General features: G+C 36.6%; 1 protein-coding gene across 5 annotated transcripts in view; it reads right to left on the reverse strand.

Moving 5' to 3' along the window:
• Positions 1-26110, reverse strand: part of UHRF2 (ubiquitin like with PHD and ring finger domains 2) — an 80402-nt gene that overhangs the window by 48665 nt on the left and 5627 nt on the right. For 4 of the 5 annotated variants that reach the window (XM_039567419.1, XM_039567418.1, XM_039567421.1 and 1 more), the window contains exons 2-4: positions 17234-17476; positions 11738-12000; positions 886-1104 (exon numbers count right to left, since the gene is read on the reverse strand). In XM_039567419.1, coding sequence (XP_039423353.1) covers positions 886-1104; positions 11738-12000; positions 17234-17476 — 725 coding nt within the window. The remainder of the gene's footprint in view (positions 1-885; positions 1105-11737; positions 12001-17233; positions 17477-26110) is intronic. The other variant, XM_039567422.1, reaches the window with a different exon arrangement.

The raw sequence follows: 26110 nt of genomic DNA on the forward strand, positions 1-26110 counted from the left end.
CACCCCCAAAACAGACTCTCATTTACTTGTATGCTTTACCAAGTCAATGTCTTTTCTATTTCCCAGTACTAGGTAAGATTGCACTTTTACACAAAATACTGAATTAGACCTGATTCACAGAGACTTCTATGTGTCTCTTCCAACTAACCATGTCCCACACTAAGTCTTCCTATAGATACAATGTTCTCTTTTCTTGTAAAGAAAACTACAAGGTATGCTAATAGTCCAATTCATTTTCAGGAATACACTCCCAGAACAATAATAACACTCATGAGTGAATGTGGGACATGCCAACATTAAATCAATCACTGGTCAGCTGCTCATCCCTAAGAAGGCAATAACACAGCTCACTGACAGTAATATCTTATGGATATCTTCAGAAAACACCGTTCCTTAAGAACTGTATGGAAACTTTAAAATGAAACAGTAAAACAAAGCAAAGATATTCAGGTAATTTTAGTCACCATGAAAAGTTGCAGTTCCCACATTCCACAGCTCCACGCTTTACTTACTGGAGGTTATAATATTATATAAATATTTTATTATTTGAAAATTTATTCAGCCAGTTTGCAGACTTATTCGAACTGTTAGAGATGACTCATACTCAGTGAGACCTAGGGGTTCCCAGTTATCTAAAAAATTACTGGAACACACTCTGATCAATCTGACCTTATGGTTGCCTCCAGCAATCTCAGGAAAAGTAAAAATTCTGACTCACAGTTAAGTCTGCACACTGTAAAAACCATGCACCGTAATTCTGTAATTCACACAGCTGTGGAATGAAAGTATGACATTAATCTAGTGGTGACTAGCAGATAAAAAACCAAACCAAGCACACTTCGTATGATATGTAGAGATTTTCTGAGTTGGTCAAGCAAATCTTACCCCAGCAGAATTTTAGCATGAACCTCTTTGTTAGTCCTTGAGATTTCTCTCAAAGAGGTAATTTCTGCATCAAACCAAAATCCTCTTTCTTCTGGTGTCTCAACATTGTAGTTAACCATCACCACATCACCCACTTTTAGCTCACTCCACTTCAGAATGGTTCTTGCTCGGGGTCGAAGATTAACTGTGTCCATTTCTATTATGCCATTTTCTGGGTACCTTGAAAAGTAAAACCAACAACACCAATGATTATGAATCCTGCAAGAGTAAAAAGGAAGTCACAGACAACATTTTTCAGAAGTAAAAGTTTTTACATATTCTTTGGTCACATAAGAACCACAAAATCTGACCTTACATCCTTTTTTAAATATAGCTTTCCTCTGAATACAGACTAAGAATTTGTCTCTTCTCAGATGGGAAAAACGGTCTCCATGAGTTCTCAAAAAAAAAAAAAAAAAAAGTAAATCTATATGCACTTCTTGATAATTTAGTGTTATTTGACACCACTATAACTAAAATCCCAATGCAGGAAGGAAACCTTTTCGAATTTGAGATGCTTTTCAGTTTAACACTACAGTTTTCTTATATTCCTCTGAATGAGGCAAATATTACTTGATAGTAGAGCCTGTATTTGCACATGTGCAGGAAAAACAGCAGAATATAGACATGATCAAAATACTACTTGCAAAAAAAAGCTAGCCTGTAACAAGAAGTTAAAAGATGCTACAGTGAAGCTCCTTTTTCACGCTGTGTGTAGGCAGATAAAAATCTCCCATCATTTAACTAATACTACATGAGCTCACAGAACAAATTGACCAGAGAAAATGAAATTGAGTCTACTGCAAATAAACAACTGCTATTAAAATTATTCATTCTCCCTTCTCAGCAAACAATGCTGAGGATAATGTATCTTAAGTCATATTTTCATCATGCAGTTACTGGCACTTTACCAAGAGCACTCACAGTTAAATTAATATACCTTTATCAAACAGCATTGTTAAATTGTAACGGCAAAATCCTACTCTTACTAATAAAAGTATGCCTCTACCTCTTTCCAACATGCCTCCCCCTGTAGTGAACAAGAAAATTTCAAGGTCTTGGGAAAATCACACATTGTAACTTACTACAGGAAGAAATGCTAAAACTGTCATTAACAGCATGAGACTCTGACAGACTATAGCCCAAAATCAGGATGTGTACTCCTGAACAGTTGCCTGAAAGCCCACCAATAAAATCGAATACATTTTAGACAAGTTCATCTTGCTTTGTTTTGTGCCTTCTATTAAATCTAACACACCAGTTTGCTACTACTGATGGCGGGGGGGGGGCGACAGGGGAGATTTATTGATTGTTTTGTTTAAAGAAGCATGAACCCCAACAGTTTAATAGTGGGTGTACTTTCAGATAAACTAATGGCTAAGTAATAGAATATATCTCTAACCACTTACGAAAGTTAAATACAAAGCCTGTTTTTTCACCAACATTTTCAGATCCTAATTATAAAATTATGCACAACAGAAGTTATATCATACAAAGACAGGTGCTTGGGATCAAGTCGTTATCAAAACAACAGTTTCATATGATGTAACTCTCCACATTTCCTAAGGTTTTTTTGCTCATGTTGTTTCCAAATTCAGTGCATACTAAAAAGCTAACATTTGAGGTTTTGCCTTTATGTTGTGCAACTTTCTCCTAAAATAATTACCATACCACTCTACTATATTAATTATTAATATTTTAACTATAATATCCACAAAAACCACAATTGATTTACCTACAGGTAATAAGACAAAGCAAAAAACAGCTATAGAGGTCATGCCTATTTTATTGAGTGCCCAAATAACATCACATTACTGTACAACAGCCTATTAAATCTTAAGACAGCTATATTTGACCTACTAATCAGTTCCAAAAGTTTTACAGTAAACCCCTCCTAAAGTTTGTAGAAGACAAGAAGCAGAACATAGTAAATAAACAATAAATTTACTTGAACTCTGAAACCAAAATAGTGCTTAAACATAGGAAACTAGAGAAGATAGATCAAAAATAGACAGCATTTATGTATACAGTGAAATAATCAAATAAAAAGTACATATGGGATTGTAAAAATAACCAATAAACCTTTTACAATTTCCCATGTCACTGTAAAGAAAAAAAAAAATCAAAATATGTGACTTACAAGAGTTTACATTCAGAGAAACTTCACCTTCACCTGAAAAATCTATTCTCTTCTGAAAGTAAAATGTCTTCAGCTTCTGTTTTAACTGGGAGAGCTTTGGACAAACTTTTTTTCCTAAATTCAGATTCATGTTATCTTTTCCACCTCTATATAACACAGAACGGAATCTTTCCTGTTGTACTGATGAGGAATTTCAAAGATTGTCATCATTAACAATGTCTCCACTGTTGCTCTTGGTAACAGCTCATGAAAAAATCCCAAGCAAAAAAACTGCCTATTAGCTTGACTAGAACAAGACCACTTACCGAAAGAAACCCCCAAAATCCTCTTTTATAAACAGAAACTAACTGTTTTCCAAAGGAAGAAAAGGAAGGCTGACTCTCCACTGAGTGCATTTTTCCTCTAATCAACTGGTCAGAAACACATGCTTAGAAACTTCAGAAAAAAACAAATGAGATTTCTTTTGCCATATTTCAACTTTCTTTTGTAAAGGGTTCCAGACATTGAATGTTTTTACTGCCTTCACACAGAGTGAAAAGTCTTCATAGTTGTTGGTGAATGCTAGGAGCGATTTAACCCTTCACTTTTGTCTATAACTGATACCTTAGGCAGAATAGCAGAAGCAGTATTTGTCACAAGTTTTGAGTTAGGCTAAAAATTTCACAGAGTTAAACTCTGTATGTTAAACTCAGTACCACTATTCATTATTACACTAATAAGTAAACAGTACTTTCACAGTAAACTTGTGCCCTCAAATGTGTCTAATGCCACAATTTACTTAAATATGGAAAAAAAAAAAAATCACACTCACATTAGAAAATTCTACTACCTCACATTCATTTTCCTGAAGTTTACCATGCCATTTGTAAAAGTCACGCATTAATTTAAGACCTAATCTCTTAAATATGCAAGAATAGTATTTAAGCATAGAATCACAAGATAGGAATATGTGGGCTTATGTAGATGAACTAAAATATAAAGAGAACAAATAGGATATTTTAACCTCAAGAATTAAGTGAAAATTAATTCTTGCCCACTCTGGCAAGCTTTAATAAAGGACTACTGTGAGACATGAACATATGCAGGAAGTGTTTTCTCATTTATTTAGTTACTTTCAAAATCCTAAGATAACACTCAAGAGAAAACAAACATTTTCACAGCAATGTTTTACTTAGACTAGCATAAATTTGGTCCAGTTGAAATGAAGATTACAAGGCACAATTAAACCTTTAAATTTAAAACAGTTGTGGACTGTTTCTTGGTTTTCCATGTTTTTAGGACATTTGGCAACTAACATTGAAAAAAGGAGCTGTAACAGCAAGCATAATCATAAGATTTAAATGAATATTGCACATAGGATGTCTCTATTTACCCCTAATTTAATTCTTCCCTGTAATATTTCTAACACCAGCATAGCAAGGATTTCTTGAGATTTCCTACCTGTGTAGATGTTCCCCATAGCAAAGAATTATTAATGAAGTAACAATTCCAGTATTTCTTAGCTATGGTCAGATGATTGGCTTTGGTTCCTAAAATGCTCAAATACTATGACACATAGTAGTTCCATGTCAAAATAAACCTAAGTCTGCTCAGTTGACTGAGACCTTGCAACATTACCCTCTAAAACTTTTCCCAGCTGTTACTAGAACAACTAGAACTGGAAAGATAAGGTTCTGGGAACAAAAGTAAAGACTTCCTCATCCACTCTCCATACTCATATTGTGAGGAATGTTAGTGCAGATGTACAATTTTAAAAATAAATTTCCAATATTAAGAAAATGAAAGTGTAATTTATTTTCTCAATTTAAAGATTCAGAAAAGAGTCATTTCAACCCTGGAATGAAGGAATAGAAGGGCAAAAACAAAAAAAGAAACAAAATGGAATTAACTCCTAGAAGAGGTAAATCTGACTGAGAAGGTAGACCTGAATAAAAACTAGATTCCCACCATCCTGATAACCTGAGGAAAAAATGAGTCCAGTTTTGCTGTAGTGGTTGAGAAAGCCAACACAGTGTTTGAAAAAACACTACACCGGAAGACCATGTAAGCCACAATTATGAATGGGGAAAAAAAGTATCACTGGGGTAGTCGAGCTGTGCGCTTCCAAAAAACCAGCAGGTCTGATAATTTGTTGTTACAAGAAAAACAAGCAATATATTTCAAAAGGCAGACTGGAAGGCATAATGAATACCAATAAAGATAAAAATCAGTCACATGGAACATAAACAAGATTTTGAAAACCTTACCTAACAACTAATAATTACACAATTAAGCTGCTTAAACACTGAGAAACTGTATTAATAGACTAAAGAGAACAATCTTACTTTCCTAATTACTTTAATTCTGAATTTCAAGAAAAAGTAACTTCTAGTCTTACACAACTGCGCTGTGTGGACAACATGGATACCCTGAAGGGAGACAATCTGGAAATCAGAGTATCAAAACAGAAGTTCAGAAGCATAAGAAATACAAAAAACATTCAATTTTTAATACAATACTGCTGTATTATAAGTTCAAGTAATGTGAATAAAGTGAAAACCAGGTTTACTTCACTAGATAGCAGAGAGGATGACATGTCATGCGTTTACTAACAGACTTTTTTTTAAAAAACTCTCCTCAGGAGTGCAAGGAGAACACTTACAGCTAATTCAAGATAAATGAGTAAGTAGTAAAATTCAATCTTATTCTCACTGATCACACCATTTTTTTCAGCGAAGAATCAGTTTTAACCAAAAAAAAGTTTAACTGTTATTATGTTAGTTGTTCTCTCAAAACTAGGACAGCAAAGCCACCCTGCCTTAGCTCAAGTCCTTTCTAAAGAAATATAGGAAACACCTGGATTGTCACCTCAAACTATTTCCTTTTCAGTTTGCACATGGTGTCTACTTCATTAGAAATCAAATAGTTAACGCCTGTTGTCAAAACCCTGACTTTAATACCTACGATCTGACGTTAGAAAATACAGAATATGCAGTCAGAAACCCATTGCAAATGGGACACACAACCTTACAAGGAACAGACTTCTTGAAATGAAGAGCACTAGTGTGCAGCTCCCACAAAATACTTTCAAGTCTGAATGATTCTGGTGGCACTCTTTCCAGTGAGGATATATGGAAAAAAGACATCTGACACAGCAGCTCTTTTATTACTTTAGCATTGCACAATGATCTATACGAGGTAAAAATTTTGAATGAGTAAACAAACTAATCACTGATATTAGAAACTGGAAAACAAAATTACACAGCTAGGAAAAGTGGTTCAAGTAGTCACTCAGACTACTTACAAAAATGGTTTGTGACTGACAAAAGGTCAGAAAAAAAACATGTGTTAGCCTTAGGAACAGATTGTCTTAAAATTCTACTCAGCAGACAATATAGCTCTTATTCCTCTTCTGAAATTATACATAAACTGTCCAACATAAACAAAAGGAAATAAGTGCCTTATATTTAAACTACAGTCTGTAGCTCCCATCATTTTGTTATGTTTCTAGCCATCAATTTCATGTCATTCAAAAGGAATCCCTTTCCTCACCTCAGTGTCTGAAACTACAGTCAGAAATCTGATAGCATGCATCCTTCTGAGGTGCACTCTTTCCTGTATTTGATGTATATAAAGAAAAAGTCAAATAACTCAGCTAAACATTTACAAGGATTAATTGAGAAACACACAGCATGCAAAGGGATGTATTTTGGCATTGCTTCACTGAAGAAAAAACAGAATGGTTTACATCATGCACTATCACTAATGCTGCACAAAGCAGCTACCTCTCAAAAAAGCAGGGATGCTTTCCCATATTCCAGCCTGGCTGGGCAAATTTATTTGACTGATGAGTGACAAAATCCAGTAACATTCACCTAGTAAACACTAGTTTTTACATGTATTAGGAAGCAAGAGCACTTCATTGTACAGTCACACAACCACAAAACTCAACGCAACTTCACTATCAGATGTACACAGCTGGAAAGCAAAGTATGAGAAAGAAGTAGGGGCTATCTCATCTGAGAATGGCCCATACTGTCTTCTGGTCTCCAAAAATCAGTTTATCAGTAGTGTCATCTATGTGAATTTTCAGATACAATCTATTCAATCCCACCCTACTACCTATATCTGAGAATTTCACATTAAAAACATTTCGAAAAATGGACCTATTGAACAAGTCCAATCTTCAAACCATTCCTTGAGAAAGTAATACCAAGTTTAATACTATTATCCTCTTGATGATCTCTTCAGCTGGGGATGACACTTTCAAATAGAAAGTGGTTTTTTTTGACCAGGTAGTTCTTAGAACTTTTCTTCTCATCGCCTCAAGATATTCTGCGCTCTCCAACTATAAGACCGTGTCTTGCATGTTGCTTCAACAGCCACACAGGACAACTATACTTTTTTGACCTCTGTGGCAACATAGTGGGATCCTAATTTTCTTAATATATGTGTGTGTGTGTGTGTGCACGCGCGCGTTTACAACTTTAAAGATACGAGAGCATCATTCCACAGCTCACATTAAGCATGAAGCAACTAGTTCCCCAGAATAAATAACCGTATACTTTATGGCATATGATGCAGAAATTACCTCATGGTTTAAAATAAAATTCTCTGATTGTTATAACGCCTGAGAGGAATATCATCAGCCAAACACAATGGATTTGAAAAAAGTTACCTACACTTGAGACATACTGAATCTCTACTTGCATATAGGTAGTCATACTGAAATTTCTCATGCTGCAGAAACATCCAGCCTCCCCGTGGCTTCTGCTGAGAGCCTTCTTAAATGAAAAGACTTGATTACAAATGAATTAAACAAGAAAAGGAAGGAAAAGACATTATTTGATTGTATACCCCTAAGTCTTTCCACTGCTTTGGGGAGCTAATGATCAAGAAGCTAATACTTGCAGAATGAGAACTGTCTCCCTGTAAGTACACTATGACCACTGCTACACCAGTAACGAATACAAAATACAGTAAGTTAAGAAGGGGCAAATATGACACAGCATTGTAGGCATGTCCTTATGGCACCACTCTGAGCTACTGATATGTCCTACTTCTGATCTGAAGTGATTCTTAAGCAAGCTGTGGTGGAGATCACCCACAGTTATCTCAGTTAACTTTAGGATCTCAGCATGTGTCGGATTCTTCACAAGTCCTTTTAAATCAGGATTTGGCTTTATGTTCAAGACAGGTTCATTTCTTCTGTATTTGAAGTCAGTTGCTGGGCGCAGAAGAAAGAGATGTATGATAGCATTTTATGAAACCTGATAGCACACCCTTGACTTCAAAGTATCTAATGACTCCTTGTGATACCCACAAATGTAAAGGCGAAATGGACATAAAGGGAATAAAGTCTAAGAAGGGAAGGAAGATGACACTTCAGAAACACACCTTCAAACTGCTACCACCAGAGAAAAACCTGCATTCAGAAATTGAAAGCAGAAGATGGAGTGTCACACAAAAGTTACATAGCCTCAAATGGACGCCAAGAAATTTGGTACTGTCTGAAGTTCAGCAGTAAAACTGGTACTTCGGTCTCTTCCTCACTGATGAAAATAGGGCTCTCAAACAAGCACCACACGTCTTTTAAACCTTTGCATTTATCAAGAACTGTGACTTCAGTTTAATCTGAAACTGAGTTCTGTTCCTCCCAATGGCCCTAGGTTTTCTCTCTGCAGAAATATGTGGGCCTTAAAACTATTGCAGCAATTTAGTTAAATAACAGACACACAGCTGGGGTGGGGGGTGGTGGTGGAAGAGGCAGGAGGAAACCACTACAGAAACAACTCAACAGTGCTGTTATCAAAAATCACAGAGGGATATGCAGTACCTCCTATCTGTGGCAGTCACAGCTGCTAAGAAAGCTCTGTTTAGTCGTAAGTTAGTTACCCCTTTGAAATTACTATAATTAATTCTTGCCCAGAAAGGATAATTTCCCTTAATTTTACTCTTTGCAAAAACAGCTCTGTCATACTTTTTCCTTTCACATTCACTATAACTACACTATTTAAACAAGAAATGGAAAGAGGAACAAATGAACACTGAGCCCCTCAGAGGAGGTGCACTTTTATGGAATCTGAAACTGCATACCAAAGTGTTCAAGTTTTGCACAGTCAATATATCAATGATTTTTGATATTTCGATCTAGCAGCACTGCTGCTAAAGCCAGCTTTCTCACTGAAGAAAAGGACAAGTCCTGCTTCACCCTTTAAGAACAACGGCTCTAGAAAACCGTAGTGACCTAGTGAGTAGAGTAGACCAATCTAATCCATTACAGGTGACCTATCCCTCAACTGTAATCTTTGTGGTGATTTTCTTTTTCTTTTCAAACTGGAAGGATGTAACAGACAGATAAGCATCAGTTATGATTTGAGAAGTTGTGCACCTGTGCCCACCTCTAACATATAGTCCTTCCAAAGTACTAAAGTAATTTTGATGGCTTTACTGGCACCAGGCTTATGCCTTCCATTTTTAAGTCATTTTTACTCTATTTCAGATAATGGAGAGTGTTTTCGTGTCATGTAAGAATACCTGTTGTAGGAAAGACAGAGCTGGAACTATGCCACCCATGACAGCCATCATCTATCAGAGATAAAAAGAAGAAGAGCTTCTCCAAAACAACACAGCAAGGACAGACTAGAAAATGCCAAGTACATCTGGCAGTATGTACTTTGTCCAAACCTGAAAAACAAAACACCCACGCACATGTAACTGTGCAGGGCACAGTATTCACAGTGAGATATGAAGAATAGGAGTGAAGAGATAAATTAATCTATTTCTGGAGCAGAGAACAACTGTGTGTCAAAGCAGACCATGATCTTCCTACTTATCCACATTGCACAAAGAGGTGGCAGAATACAAGTGTTGTCTACAGATCTCAAAGAAGTAAACACTAATGTATGAAAACAAAGTGGTAGGAGCACAAACGTAGTTACAATAAGAATGTGCATGTTGGGTAACACTAAAAGAAAGAAAGAGAGACCCCAAAAGAACTGTATCAGGAACATCCATCAAAAACTTTATCACTCGTAAGTGTACAAGTTGCACTTTCCAATAATTTTTCTTTCCAAAAGCTCTAACTTCCATTACTTTAGATTGAACAGCTTAAATGTGACTATCTTGCCACATTATGCTTTTGCGCCTTACTTAATTTTGCTGGCTAAGTGCATACAACTGCTATACACAACCACCTTATAGGAGTAGGCAGACTGTCTCCACCTGCTGAAAGGGAAATACACATAAACAGAGGTCAATGGTTTTTTGTTCAGTAAGACTATACCGAAGAAAAATCAGAACTGTTGCGAAACTTCTTCTACTTCTGTACTTCCAACTCATAAAAAATGACAGCATCTACAATAAAGTAACATTTCACCACAACAGTTACAAATACTTTCTCAGAAATGTTTGCCCATTGCTAACTTACATATATCCACAGTAATGTAAAATCATGTAATATTAAAGACAGGTCTTTGAAATCACACCATCAAAGACATTAATTCCAAGGAAAAATATTTTCATTTTGATCGTAACAGTTGGCTATGTTATTTTCAAGTATTTTTTGCAATATTCACTGAAGTATTTACATGCCTATTTCCACCATTTTAATTCTCTCACATTTTAAGTAAAAGGCTTGAAGTCACAGATATGGAATCCAAACTCAGCATAGAGTCAAAAAAGTGCATTAACTTGTATCTATTACTAGTAAGAGGAACAAAAAGTGCTTGCTCTATGTAACTCAGATTCACAGTTGCATATTAAAATATGTAAAGCTGAAATAGCTACTCTAAAAAAGTGTTTTGAAAATCAACATTTAGTTAATATTGAATATACTTTGCATCCTTCTATCTCAATCTTACATTGCACAAACTACAGTACTTTTACTAATCTCAGTGTCAAAAATTAAAAATACTCAACTCATTTAAAATTTTATTTGTTTAGAAGCTTAACTAACTGCTTTAACACATTATTACAAAAAAATTTCAGAACCATTTCTCAAGCAAATGAAGCGATGCAAAGCCTGCTCATAAATACAAAATCCTTTCAAACTCAAGGTTTCCCACCCACACATTGCAGGCTCTAGAATTTGTTATGACTAGAGAATGGACAAAAAACCCCCAAACTAACTTGAAAAAAACCCCACCCTCTCTGCAGTTCAGCATCAGTTTCAAGTCCTCAGTCACGAAGTTCTCAATAACAAATTTCTACTGTAAGTGCAAATCTGAAATTTTGTGCACAATTGCTCTATTTGGAATAAAATAAATCCAAATTAAGTAAAAAGATTTGCTTTAAGGTGAGCTCTCCTTCAGCTCCATTTAGAGGAATTCAATATACACAGGAAATAATTTAAAAAAAAAATTAAAAAAACTTTACTTAAAAAACCCACAGTTAAAATTTGGTTGTATGGTTTCTTTTTCTTATGTAGAAAGGATGTATATTCTTATATAGAAAGGATATTCTTATGAAGAGAAGATATTAATACTTCACAAGTATTTAAGCATGAAAAACATCATTACTGCCAATGGATTTGCTATATCCACTAAAAAGTGTTATAAATTTTTTAGTATTTTTTTTCTTGGTTGCAATATTGAACTTGCTTTCTTTGATTCCAAGCTTCTTCAAGAAATTCTTGGTTTATACAAACCAAATAACAACATGTGATGTCCTCAAAATAGTATCAGGAGCACTTACTCATCGTACTTGATATGATAAATAGCTTCTTCATCAGTGTCCATACAGTCTGAATAAGATGTGGAAGGTGTACTGTCCAAATTATTTGCATTTTCTCTAGAATGATCTTGATTTAAGTTTCCATTAGTCCTTTTGTAAGTGTTACCACTCTTCCCTTGAGCTTTACCATTCTTATGTCCCTTTGTTGCTCGGGTAACATTTTCTATATGAGCTTCAAACCAGGCTCCAATGCTGACATCACGTGCATCCACCAATTCATTTATCTAAAAGGAAAATTCAATAATGAATTTATGCTTATTTTATAAAATACCAATTAAGAAAAAAATAAATCAGACAACTTACTATGCTACTGCTTAACTCTGTTATCAGTAAAACCACTATAATAACTAGTAGAGCTTAAGCGAGTTCAAGTAATATGCAATCATAAATACTTTTATATCCACTTTCAATATTTTATTACTCTTCCTTCATTAAAATCTAATATAAATGTAATTTGTATGTAGTTTTAAAAAGCAATGCTAACTTTATTTTCCCCTTCAAACCTGAAAATTAGCTTCATCTCTTTCATTATCCTTTCCTCTTGTTTCACCAACTGCTCTTTATGGCTATAAAAAGCACACACAGTATTAAAATACTAGCTCACAACCGAAGGGTTTACAGACCTTCCTGAGCCTCCAACTTGGAATTATTATTTAACTTTCTACTTTTCTGTCCTGCAAGATTTTTTTCATCATTAAAAACTCAAGGACAGATGGGAAAAAAAAAAAAATCTAACAAGGTTGCCAGTTAGCCAAAGAGTTACAGTCAGCCAAAATGTTATGACTGCCCATTTCACTACTCTAAATCATGTTGTATTTTTTCTAATCTTCAGGTAATAAACAGATGTCCCTTTAATAATACTGAGAACACCGAAAGAAAAAAGATTTAAAAACCACTTCAACAGTACACCAACTATAAAAAAATTATTACAGAAGAACTACTGCACATAGAAAATACCTTTAATTATCAATATGAGACACATGTATGTATGTAAATACACATATGGTTCAAGCTACAGTCTTTGTCAAGTACCAGCACTGTGCCAGAGAGATACTTACTCTCACACACTCCAAAGGCTAATTTCTAAGATATGAATCATCTTACTGTATTTTCACGGGAGCAAAACTCAGTTAGTTTTAGTATTTAGAGTGAAGCAATCCTTAGGTTTGAAAGCACAACTGACATCAGTTTCAGCTAACAAGTTTATCCCATTAAAGGAATACTTCCTGCTTTACTCTTTCCATTCCTCCTCTTCAGATAACTTCCCAAACTTACGGTATGTAAAATACCAACATGTATTTTTATTCTTTCTTAGAACCTACAGTATTCAAAGTATAGCTTATTACCAAGATGATAATTTCAGCCACATGGTTAACGAATCAGAGAAGGACAGCCTTATTTTAAATCTATCAGTCTATTTTAAACATAAACAGTGGACTCTGGCACTTCTAGAAGGAACCTTCAAGAAGGCATCCCTATGCAATCTTATGTGTTTGAATTAGTAGCAGCTCAAAGTGGTGCTTTACCTCCTCTTCTCCAAAACACAGTTGAATGGGATACACGCTACTAAGGATTCCCCCATCTACTGCTAGTTCTTGCAGCCAGTTATGGAAGTCCCAAAGAAACTATGTCAGCCAAGGTAAAATCCATCATCTCCAGATCCAGAATAATAAAAAATTGAAAAAAACAACCAACCAAAAAAACCAACAACCCCAATACATCAGTGCAAACTCCCTTAAGTATTCCTCTATAATGCATGCATATGTAAATTTGATGTGAAATATACTTCCCCACACTTGCAAAGAGTAAGAGCAAATAATCAAATAATTATTACCCACAGACTTCTGAGGAGCATAATACAACTATTTTGTGTGAGTGGTGTCAGATTTAAGAACTGTTTTATTAGTAGCTGTTTGTGAACAGTATTAAACAAACACTGATTTTAATTACAGATTCCATTTGGTTTTTATTCCAAGCTAGTGTTCTTGGCTAAAATGTTTCTGCTGCAGTCAGAGTTTTTTGGAAGAAAAACTGACCATGTGAGAATCAAAAAAAGAAACATGGATGTGCTTCTGAATGAGCTGGTTTTTCTAACATCATGTTGCATGCCCAAACCAGTGTTACTGTAACTGCTCTCTTAAAACTCATCCTGTATTCTTCTTTTTGGCCATTGCTTAGCCAAGGTAGTGTTCTTCACTCACGCCAAGTCCATCTTGGGATGGCCTCCCAGGTCTTAGACCAGACACCACTAACAATTCTTAGTAACAAGGAACAAGAGTTGCACATAAATCCATCCACTACTAGTCCTTCAGAGCCCATAAAACTGTATCAGATGTCAGGTACAACTGGGATATAAAACAAGCTAAAATATTCTGATATACATAATATACAATGACCACACAGAGGAACTCTGTTTAAATCACTATTTTAACCACCTAACAATAATATAATTATTACTAACTTTTATTTCCTGTATCAACTCTACCATTATTTTCTTATTGTTTTTTATAATTGCTGGTTCCATGGCTAACTTTCCTTGTGGTAGCTGAAATCAGAAAGAGAGAACAGTGCACAGAGGTTGGGACTACCCATAGCATGGAGTAGAAGATCCTCATTGGATCTTCATCTGTATGAAGAGCCAATGAGGCACAGGACTTTGCTCAGATAGAGTAAGTTGTAGCAAAATAATTCTTCCAGTAAGTAAACAATTCCTTACTGTTTGACAATGAAATCCAAGATCATTAAATATATCCATCCACCCATTTAGCCACCTAATGTACCTTAGTTTATTAGGCCCTAGGCCTTTTTTACTGACTTCCATTAAACAAGTTTATGGCCTCTGAACTACAATACTGGGTAAAAATACATTCTTCAAAGTTTTCAAATATTGTAATTAGAAATCCTCTGTATACATTCATACTGTTATCTACAGATAGCAAACAGTGAAATGACTACACCCTAATTTTTCTCGAGGCATACTGAAAACACACTGTTGACTGAAAAGCTAATCACTTCACAACTAATGAAGGAGAAAGTGTTAGGTCTCTCGCATGAAACATCACAAAAATTCCAGCTGACTTGACAAAATAGGTTTCCTTGGGTATGCTTGCTGGTATCAGCATTCTCTGTTATATTTTCTGGTTTAATCCTGAACAAAACAGCTAAGAGACTACTTAACTACTGCTAAAGTTAACACTGTTAAATTAACTACTTAATTTAACATATTGAAATTTAGCATTTTTGAAAAACATATATTTTAGTACTCTTTTCCTCAGATCAGTCTATCTGCTGTGTTATCCCATCTCCCCAGTATCCTCCCCATCTTTTCTCATATTACCTTTTACACTTTTTGACTAACGGAAAAACTTCAGAACTGAAGAACTGAAGTTCTTCGCGTTGTAATAAATGGACATAAAAGAAAAAGGAAGCACACAAGCTTGTGTCTCCATATTGAAGCTACTCATTTTGTGACTCCCTGATTCCTCAGAGAATGAAGAGAACTCCAACTGACATTACCTTGTATACGTGGCAGCCTCTGATGCATTAAAGCTACAGAAATTTGGCAGAGAATGAACGCCCTTGTGTTCCAGCTGGTCTTCAGAGATCAGAGGGCTGGGCGCCACTGGGCTTGATTTCTGATCAATTCAGCACTAAGTCTGGTTGTGCTCAGTAACATCCACAATCCAGATTCACCAATAGTGCAGTTTTATTGAAGCAATAGGAGGCGGGTTCAGGACTGCCAGTGAGCAATGCACTAACTATGGAGTGTTAATATATGTCATGACAGAAAGTACAGTAACAGAGCTCCGTTAGCACTATAAACACATATATTCATATATAAAAATAAATACTCGTATATACTAATAAATATCCCTATATACTAATACATACTCATCTATAATAATAAATATTTCAAACATCAATAAATACTCATATGTGAGCGTGAATAAATATTCCTGGGTCTGCTCCAATGTAACTTGGAGGTACAAAGCCCACGCAAATGCACCCCTTCAGGGGAGGAGGAGAGACACAGTCCATCAACCTATCCCAAGCAAGCAGAGGCATTTTCCACCTGTCTTTTATCCCAAAAATACCCCTTCTATATTGTAATTTTTGGTCCTACCCAAAAGAAACAATTTCATGTTACAGGTGGGGTTATGGTGACTGTGGTCTTACACAGACATGCTCTCTTTTCATCTGCATTCCTAGGTGTGTGAAAGTTAATATGCAAATAGGACATAATGCAGATCTTAGTAACTTTTGGTCAGAATTTACAGCTGATACAGTTGATACAAAAGGTAAAATAAACACTCCAGTCCATCTGCTGAGGTTGGCTCACTGACATCAGCCTGACAGCCTTTGTGCACATCCTTATCTCCACAAAGAAAACAGTCTTTTAGCAAGGCTTGTTAAACATGGTGAAGGGGGAGTGAGCCTAAGGGCTGGTGCAGGTGCTCCTCTGTGCCCCACTGAAACAACACGGCCATGTGGCCTCTGCTTCACACAGACATTGCTCCATCCTTAGGCCTTGCTTGAGGCAGGCGCAAGATAAGCCAGAGGCCCAGCTCATGGTTTTCTCAGCCAGACTTGTCAATTCTTCAAGGACTTTAAGGCAACACTGTACTAAGTCTGCCCATTTACTGCAACCTCAACCTCCTTTTCCTTCTCTGCAATTGTGGATGTTTTCCAGCAAAACAATTACTTTTACATCTATATCTTATCTAAGAGAAATACCCAAAGAGGAGGTGAAATGCTATCATTCCCTACAGGTAGATATACATAGAGATATTCATATACACACGTCCTACTAAATATTCAATAAGCTAGCAATCTGGAAACTGCCCATTTTCTGTTTAAATTAAAGTTCTGGTACACTGATGTAATCCTGCATGACAATACTGAAAAATTCAACAAGGTACAAAACTAAATGAATACTAGGTATGCAATTCCTAAAAAACCTACATTAAAAAAAAGGATCACTACATGACATATAGCTTATAGAAACTGTGTATTTCTACAATTTGTCTAGTTCTAATGCAGCACTGAAACATTAGTACTATAACAACCATTTGGCAAGCTTGAAGAAAAAATAAAGATAAAAGCTACACTTTAACACATTTTCCTTATTATTCCTTATTAGTTTCTTTTGTCCACAAGAAAGTACTTGTTTCACAGCTACTCTAAGAACCTTTCAAGAACCTGCTTTGAAGAACACAGTGTGTCAGAGTTTGAGAACTCTCCTGAAAAGTGAGCTTGGTACATGGACATGCTCATGACTCTCCAAGAGTCAGTTTAAATTAAGTGAATTTCATTTAAGCCAAATTGGGGAATTTTATCAAATCATAAAAGAAATCAATGAGGATACACTCTTCGATACAATAAAACAATACATTTTCAACAATAAAATTAAACCCACAGGAGTGAGGCAAGTTTCCAGCTTTTAAAGCTTGTACATACCTTGTACAATCCAATGCCAGGATCAATGAGAAATGAGCGAGATGATGTAGATGGCTGACTAGGTGATCCACTGTTTGTTTTTTTGACTTTGTTCTTGCAGTTGGAAACAGCACAGGGATTGACTTCTCCATCCTGATCTGTCACAGACGCAGTGGTAGGAGCTTCAGAATCAGAACGTATCAAAAGCTGAACTATGTCATTTAGTCCAACATTGTAGTCAAATAAAGTGTGTCCATCTTCTAGCTGTCAAAAAGAAACGTGTACTTGTGAAACTCTACCTTAAGATACCGAAGTAGTTTTCAAATCCTCTTTTTATAGATAATAATTGCACAGACCAGAAGAGGCAGCCACATCTTACAGATAAATAAAAACCTATGTCTTGAGTATATGAAAAATCAAACTCATCAAGCTAACTAACTGCAGCCATAATTTCATTCAATGAAAATCACTGGAAGGCTTAAAACTAGAAACACGTGTCTACAGACTAGTGTTACCTGCCTACAATAAAGCTAAGAAACACCAAAAAATGACAAGCTGTGCACCAGGAAATACAGGAAGCAGTACTGCTGCTTTGCTCAGTTAAACACCCTCAATGACCTAGAGCATCTTTGAAGCAGAGATTTGATTCACCCAAAAGTATAATGCATTGGTCTGAAATAGCAAAATTAGAACTAGCTACATTTTACTTCACATCGCAGTGGGAGAAAAACATGCATGACTAAAAAACTCTCATGCCTTTCCAAACTATTCTAGCAGCAAAAAAGTCACCTACCCTCTTTTTCAGGAACAGGTGACTTTCGACACCAGTTGATGTTTCATGAATCTTTGCAAACAGAACTGTTTTCATGAGCTTATGGCCAGTATCCACAAGTATCCAGCACAACAAGAAAAATGGAACAAGAAGGAACAGAAAAGAAATAAAAGGAGCACTTCCCCAGTTTCTCACTAATATAGTTTTCTGTAACACTCAAACCATCTCAGGATAGATGAAAGTGGAATCCATATTTCTTTCTCCATCCCCTCTGCTTTTTCAAAACAACTCTAAAGAGCAGGGGACAGTTATGAACAGAAGCTGACAGTCAAGAAATGAACCAGTTCTTCTTCCATTAACTTAAAATCTGTGCAAAAAAACCTAATTCTCTTTACTGATGAAAACTACTGTACCCACAGCTGGGATCTGTAAACAGGAGTATTCATAGCTTGATTCAAAGTAATTGAAGCTGACACAGCTGTCTGGTCAAGAACCTTGTTCAGCTGCCTGTTTTCAAACCAGTTCAACACAAAGCACACAAAACCATACTGAAGATTTTCATGCTGTAACTATTAAAGAAATGCAAGTAAAGCAGAAATCTCAGTAACTGTGATTGTCCAGGTGACTACCAACACCACCTCATATGCCTGGGCTTTTAGGGTTGGCAGTTCATACAGAGAAGAAAGCTGCTTAAGTACCCTTTTCTGTACCACCATGTTACACGTTCCTATACTTCTGACAACTCTTTCACAAAGGGCATAGGAGTGTTCTTGCAGCCCTATTACAATCCAGATTTGGGGGCTTTTCACACCACAAGCATCTTCACTGTTAATAAGCTTAAAGCATTATTCTTATATTCAAAGCACAAATAAACCCAAAACAAAGACAAATACTGACACTGCAAAAACACACTGAAGGGGATATCCACATAGCTGGAGTTGCTAATGCTTCTGATCACTACTCCTGGCCACCTTTAAGATTAAACCCCTACCAAGAGATGTTTTTCTGGTTGCAAAGTGGTTAAAAAGTTCAGCAGCACACCTGCAAAACAGACCAATTATGAAATAATTAATAAATTGGATACTACTGGAGACACATAACTTATCCTCCATTTTTCTGTTCCAACTGGACTGTATAGACTGTGGCAAAGATTACAGTATAGTTCCTAGAATACTGTGGGGTATGACAAAATCTTCTGAAAGCTAATGTGCTGGAGAGAAAATGGTAACTTTGCTCCTAGTAGACCAAATATATGTAAGAAACACACAGATGAGAGATTTGCTTTCCTGTCTTTGTTCCTGTTCTCTCAGGACAGGTCCTGTGCAGAGTGACAGAAAAATATTTTGAGGCACTGCAGTTTAAAGTTAATTCAGTAAATATGTAAATCTGAACAGCCTGAATTATCTACAGTAACTAGGTTAACAGTGTTAACACACAATTAAAAAGACATCCTGCGGCTAGTCTCTGCAATCTATTCTTCAGTTACGACTGCAGAATAAGTTATGTTAGTGATTCACAAGTAAATTCTCTCTATTAGCATGAAAGGTAAAAAGCCTCCAAATTTAAAAAAAAGAGGGAGAAAAAGGAATCTGTCCAGAAATAGTTATATTTAACATATGCAGAAACAAAGACATAACAAGGCTAGACCTTGAGTAAGAAGCTGCCTTCCCTAACAGCATACACACACCACCATGCACAGACTACCTATTCCTGCACAACAGTAAGAGAAGTCTCCTCTCTGTAGGTACTCAAAACCCACCCGGGCAAACTCCTACTAACCTGTTTGAAGTGGCCCTGCCTTGGTGGGCGCGGGTTGGACTAGATGACCTCCAGAGATTCCTTCCGTTCCTAAATACTCTGTCATTTGGTGAAGTCAGCTTTGATGAACATGAACTAAATGGTCAGCCAAATAAACTGATGACTGCAAAGTTGTCTAATTTACAGAATTTATAAAAAATTAGACTGTTAGATGGATAAGAAAGTGGTTGGATGGTGGTATCCAGAGCGTAGTGGTCAATGGTTCAGAGTCCAAATGGACATCAGTGACAAGTGGTGTCCCTCAGGGACCATACTCAGACAGGAGTTATTTAATTAATCTTCATTAATGATGCAGACAATGGGATTGAATGCACTCTCAACAAGTTTACAGATGACACCAAGCTGAGTGGTGCAGTTGACACACCTGAAGGATGGGATGTCATCCAGAGGGACCTGAACAGGCTGGAGAAGTGGGTCCATGGGAATATCATGAGGTTTAATAAGATCTATTGCAAGGTGCTGCACCTGGATCAGGACAACCCCCATTGCCAGCACAGGCTGGGGATGAACAGATCAGAGCAGCCCTGCCCAGAAGGACTTGGGGGTGCTGGTGGGTGAGAGGCTGGACATGACCCAGCCATGGGCACTCACAGCCCAGAAAGCCAAACGTGTCCTGGGCTGCATCCAAAGCAGCGTGGGCAGCAGGGCCAGGGAGGGGATTCTGCCCCTCTGCTCTGCTCTGCTGAGACCCCACCTGCAGTGCTGCATCCAGCTCTGGGGTCCCAGCACAGGAAGGACATGGACCTGTTGGAGCAAGTCCAGAGGAGGCCAAAAACACAATCAGAGCGACGGAGATGGAGCACCTCTCCCATGAGGAAATTCAGATTTTTCAGCCTGGAGAAGACAAGGCTTAAGGGTAACCTAATTGAGACCTTCCAGTTCCCAAAGGGAGCCTACAAGAAAGATGGAGAGGAATCTTCTGTAAGAGCATGTAGTAACAGAGCAAGAGGCAACGGCTTCAAACCCGAAAGGGAACGGGTTCAGATTAGATACTGGGAAGAAATTTTTTTCTGTGAGGGTGGTGAGGCACTGGAACAGGTTGCCCAGAGAAGCTATGGATGCCCCATTCCTGAACTGTTCAGGGCCAGGCTGGATGGGGCTCTGAGCAATCTGGTCTATGAAAAGTGTCCCTGCTCATGGCAGGGCATGTGGAACGAGATGATCTTTACAATCCATTCCAATCCAAACCATTCTATGATTCCATGATCTGCCAAAGTGACTGTGGTTTGTTTTGTCCCCTCTGTTTTTATCATTTATACTCTTTGCAGGAATATTTTATGACACCAGATTATTCTGTGACTATTGAGGTCACACTTGAGTCTCAAAGCACAGTAACAAACATAAGATTAGTGTAAGCACACTTCACATGAGGCAGGTTGTAATGTCTGGCAACCTGATAGGTCCTGTTTACAGCAAGAGCAAGAAGTCTGTTCCTGAGCATGAGCAACTGTATAAATTTAGACCAAGTCAATACACTGCAACAGCATCTGCTTCTAGAAACAAAGCAGAGCAACACAGAAACTCAACCAGTAGAATCAATCACGTGCTTTTTGATTTGCAAGAACTGATGTGTGAATCTGCAAGTATACCTATGCCTAGCATTACTGCATCACTGACAACTGAAATCATTAGAGTAACAAAGTTGGAAAACAGCATTTAAAGAAATCCATTTCACACAGGAGAGCAGAACTAGATGATGTTTTTTCTTGAATTACAATAGACAATTTTATCCCATTTTGCTACATAAAGATACTAAGAAGATTCCCTAAAAATATGTTTACACGGACAGAACACTAAAAGAAAAGAAACAAACATTACATGTTTAGTAAGCATTTAAGGTCATTTGTCATTCACAAGTTTATATATGCAAACGAAAAACAAAAGCAATCACCCTAGAACCAGATATTCAATCTCCTTCAACTCAGCTATGATTTCTTAATTGGTGATTAGAACTTGTACTAAAGCAAAAATAACTGAACAGGCAATTTCATTTATGAAATTTTACTAGCTCTTCTGATCCTACTGCAGTAGGAAAAAAATGCATTTGTTTCCTTAGCAGTAGATTTCACTTTGTTTCAATTCCTCTTAAAGACATGCATGCTTCAAAAGCCTTTAAGGCTTCATTAACATATTCTGAATGAAATTATCCTAAAGAGCAACTAGCTTTACTGTATCTAACACTCAGTACTACTCTAAATTAAGTATAACTAAGTAAGTTAATAAACAGATCACATCTTTCAAATGTATTTTCATCATCATATGTTAGAGACACTATCAATTTCAAAATACTCCTAGGGAAGGCTGTTATAAATACTTAAATGTAACACAGCACTGTGTTTACACTACTACTCAGGAGCAGCTGCAGCAATGCAATACCAGAATTTAAAACTACCTACTATTACTCTTAGAAGAACTGTCTTGAAACACCAAGCCACAAATTACCTTAAAAGCATGTAGAAGCTGCACTTACGTGAACATGAATAATCATGCGGAGTGTGGTATGATACTGCATTACTTGGGGAAAAAAAATTTGCCTGGCAAGTAATTTACCAATTACTATCCCATCAACTATAAGTCCCAGCAGAAGGACAGCTCATTATGGCTTTTACAGCATGTACCAAGACCTCCCAAGAAAGCATGTAATAATTCTTGTAAGAACACATTATCTACTGTTTTTATCTTAATGTGTGATCCAGGAGCGGGGTGACCTTAATCCAGCCATTCCACTTGACAACCCAGATCTTTAATCACTTATGAAAGTGTGCCTTAAAGCATTGTCTGAAGTTTTCTTTTCCAAGAGATGTGCCTGTACCTAGTAATACAGATGAAATAAACTATAATGAATGCAGACGAGCTCTTTAATTAACAAAGTATAATGAAAAGTTTAGTGACATAAGTCTTATTCTGCACAGGCATTACATGCACACTGCAAATTTAACAGGAAATGCATAAGGGTAAAGAGCTTCAAGCTCAAGTTCAGTAAAAAACCTGGGTTAAGAGTTTGTCAGGAGTTATCCAGAGGGCATGAGTCTCAAGAAATCAAGAACCTGTAACTTCCAGCTGGGTACTTACTGAAAGCAAGCTAAGTGGACTTCCAGAACTTCTGGTATTCCCCATCTTAAAATTCATGTACAAACCTAACTTTTTCTGCCTGTAGAAGGCTGTTGGAATTAAATTCCACAGAAGCATTCAAATATATCTCTAACCAGCATCTAGTAACTGAAAACTCAAAATCAGGTTTTCAGCATGTAACAGTGAGTTTTGGGCAATGGGACTGGCTCAGGTCAAAAAAGTTTCAATAACTTTTATTACCCAACGCTGGGCCCTCAGTTTATGGACTTCAGCCATTCTCAGAGCGTGCTCCATTTGCTTAACATTTTCAAAGCTGAAAGAGACCTGACTAGTATTTTTAATTTCACATGGAAAAACTGTAACCTGCACCTGGATTATCTTGTATCTGAAAAGAATGCTTAAGGACTCTGGTATCTTAAAATTCATGTATTAACAACATTCAGAGTAGTAGGCACATGGTGAGGTTTTTACAGTAACTGTACTGTGACACTGTTTCACATGGAAGTAGTTGTCTCAGCTGCAACAGAGACAAAAACTAAATAAAGGGGGAATCTAGTAGCCAATCACTTAAGGAAGTTAGTGTGTTTATAGATTTAGGCTGTCTTCAAGTGCTTGCAACTCCTAGAGATCCACTCAAGCAACTGTAGTTTTAAAAGTACTTGTTACAGGTTCCATACAGTCTGCTGTCAAAAAATAGATTGTCCAGTGATCATTCTACTAAAACATCCCATACTCTTCTGTCACATGGGGCAGTTTTGATGCCATCAGTGACGTTTTTTATACATGTCTAACTGTTGAATGACCAAGATATTTCCAGCCCTGAACCATGAAACTCCTAAAACAATCCATAATATTAAGAGGATAAGAAGGCAAATATCCTTAAGCAGAGACTGCACATCTACAAGGTTTACAAGCTCCTTCTCACATGTCTGCAGCAGACCAGTTCTGAAGTGTAGGCTTGACTATACCCTCTCCACATTAAAACTAAGGTTTTTACATATATACTCTGCAGTCATAAAAACACTCTGTTCATACTGCTTTTTCTCTGATACTCCTGAAAGTTTTCACCTAACTCTTGCCTCCTTATTGCTTCTGGCATTTTTAGCAGAGATCCTGCAATACAATAATACAAACCAAATAGCAACACCTATCAGTGTCATACAAAAACTAACTAAATAGGAAATAACTTTTATCTTGCTTGAAAACAAATACCAAAGATTGGGTCACCATCAGAAATAAAAAAGAAACCCTAGGTTAGCCTTACTAGTGCTTTTTGTCCTGATTTGGATTTTATGGCTTGCTGCTAAAAATAAACAGACACAAATGACAGACCATTCCCTCATTTCAAGAAGGAGAATTTACTCATCAACTAAAAAGAAAAAAAAAGACATAAAATCATTGCTCCACATTTGCTCTCTCTTTAGAGAAACACATGAGTAGGTGAATTATCTGGACAATCAAATTCTCTGACAGGCTCTAGATCCATATTCTAGATCCAAAACAGAATACAGACAGACCACAACATTTCGTAACACAGTAACCAAAGAAGTTATTAGTGTCTGGAGAATACAGTCCAAATTAGACTCAGTTCTGTTAATTTCTTGCCACAAGATTCACATTTCAAAGCAGCCTACAAGAACATTTGAAGATACTATGCCACCAAAAATCCCAACAACTAGGTGACACAAACTAGTCTTTCTATCAGAGAATATGCGCCCTTTTGACTGCTTCTGTGTGTTTTACAGCAGCTTACAACTTGTCCTGGACTCAAGGAAAAAGGCAGTCATAACACTATAGTATCAAATGATTTACTGTCAATAAACCATATTTTAAGTAAGAATCATAGTCTCGCAGAGACTCCCACAGTCTCAACAGAAAGCATACAGCAGAAAGAATTCCTAGGTAAGGAAGACTATGGAAGCTTCCATATTCTAAAAAAGGCTTTTCTACAACTTCAGTTACAACCAAAGAGTTTGATCGTACCACAGTGTGAAAGTCTGGCATGCTATAAAAAGCCACACAACATAGGAAGAAATTACAGAATATTGTGGCTGACATGGTCTGCAATTACACATCAATCTCAGTATAAACACCACAATAAATGTACATTAGTCATCTTTGTACTCAATCAACAAGACTAGCTTTCTCTGGGAAGACATGGATACTTTTCCTGAAGTTCTGTACCTAAAATTAAGCTCAAAAGCCTACATTCACCAATAAACAAGAGGGTTTTACACCTTTTCTACAACACTGTTTGCGAAGTGTATTGGCGGTACCAACATATTTTACCTTTTGGTCTGAAATAAATACAATCCAAAATAGATTCCAGTGTACAAGATTAGTACACAAAACCAAATGAAAGTCAAGAGCTGCAAGTAAAGTCTTCTTGACTTTATCAGAAGATCATGGGGATGGCAGCTTGCTCAGTATCAATTTACAACTTCAGGGAGTTCAAGCCTGCACCTCTTCCAAGTTAAACTTTTTAAAAAGCAGTTCATGTTTTGAAGATTATTTTTTCCTATATTACTGAGATACAGAGAAAAAAACTGTTAATTTAGATAAGGTAGTTTCTTCTTGGATGCAACTCTAAATCTCATTAAAGGAACATTTGCTCATTAACTTCTAGCTGGAAGATAAAGTTAGAGCAGCAAGGTTTCTTTTCTTTTGCTATACTAAGGAGACTTCTAATTAAGTAAATAAAAGTTCATGGTATCTTCTGGATACTCTTTGGGATTATTTGATTCTTTCATTAAAAAAAAAAATAAAAGCAAGCATGTCAAAATATAAAGCTGCCCAGAGATCCTCAGCAGTATGGAAAGAGTCATCCATCCCTGTGCTGATTAGATGAGAAGGGTCAAGTACCTCCCGTATGATGGTATGGGCTTCTATAGCAAAGGCAACTGAAGTTCAGCAACAGTGGTGCCAGCGAGAGCAAATGGCTATCTGCAGCTTGTGAGGACACCTGTAATGAAGAACTGGATATTATCTCAAGCTTCCATAATCAACAACAAAAATCTAAAAACCACATCAGAAAACCCCCAACAACCAACTATGTTTTTACATAATTTTACAGTTAAATAATTAGGAGTAGAGATTTAATTAACAGCTTTTAAAGAAGAGAATCCTCTCGTAACTTCCATCTTATTATTGATATCAACATTTGATCACATTTCATCATGGAAAATCCTCATCTACTTGTCAGGATAGGCCCTGCATGAGTTGTGTTCTAGATCTAA

The sequence above is a fragment of the Corvus cornix genome, chromosome Z (genome assembly GCF_000738735.6).
Source record: "Corvus cornix cornix isolate S_Up_H32 chromosome Z, ASM73873v5, whole genome shotgun sequence".
NCBI lineage: Eukaryota > Metazoa > Chordata > Aves > Passeriformes > Corvidae > Corvus > Corvus cornix.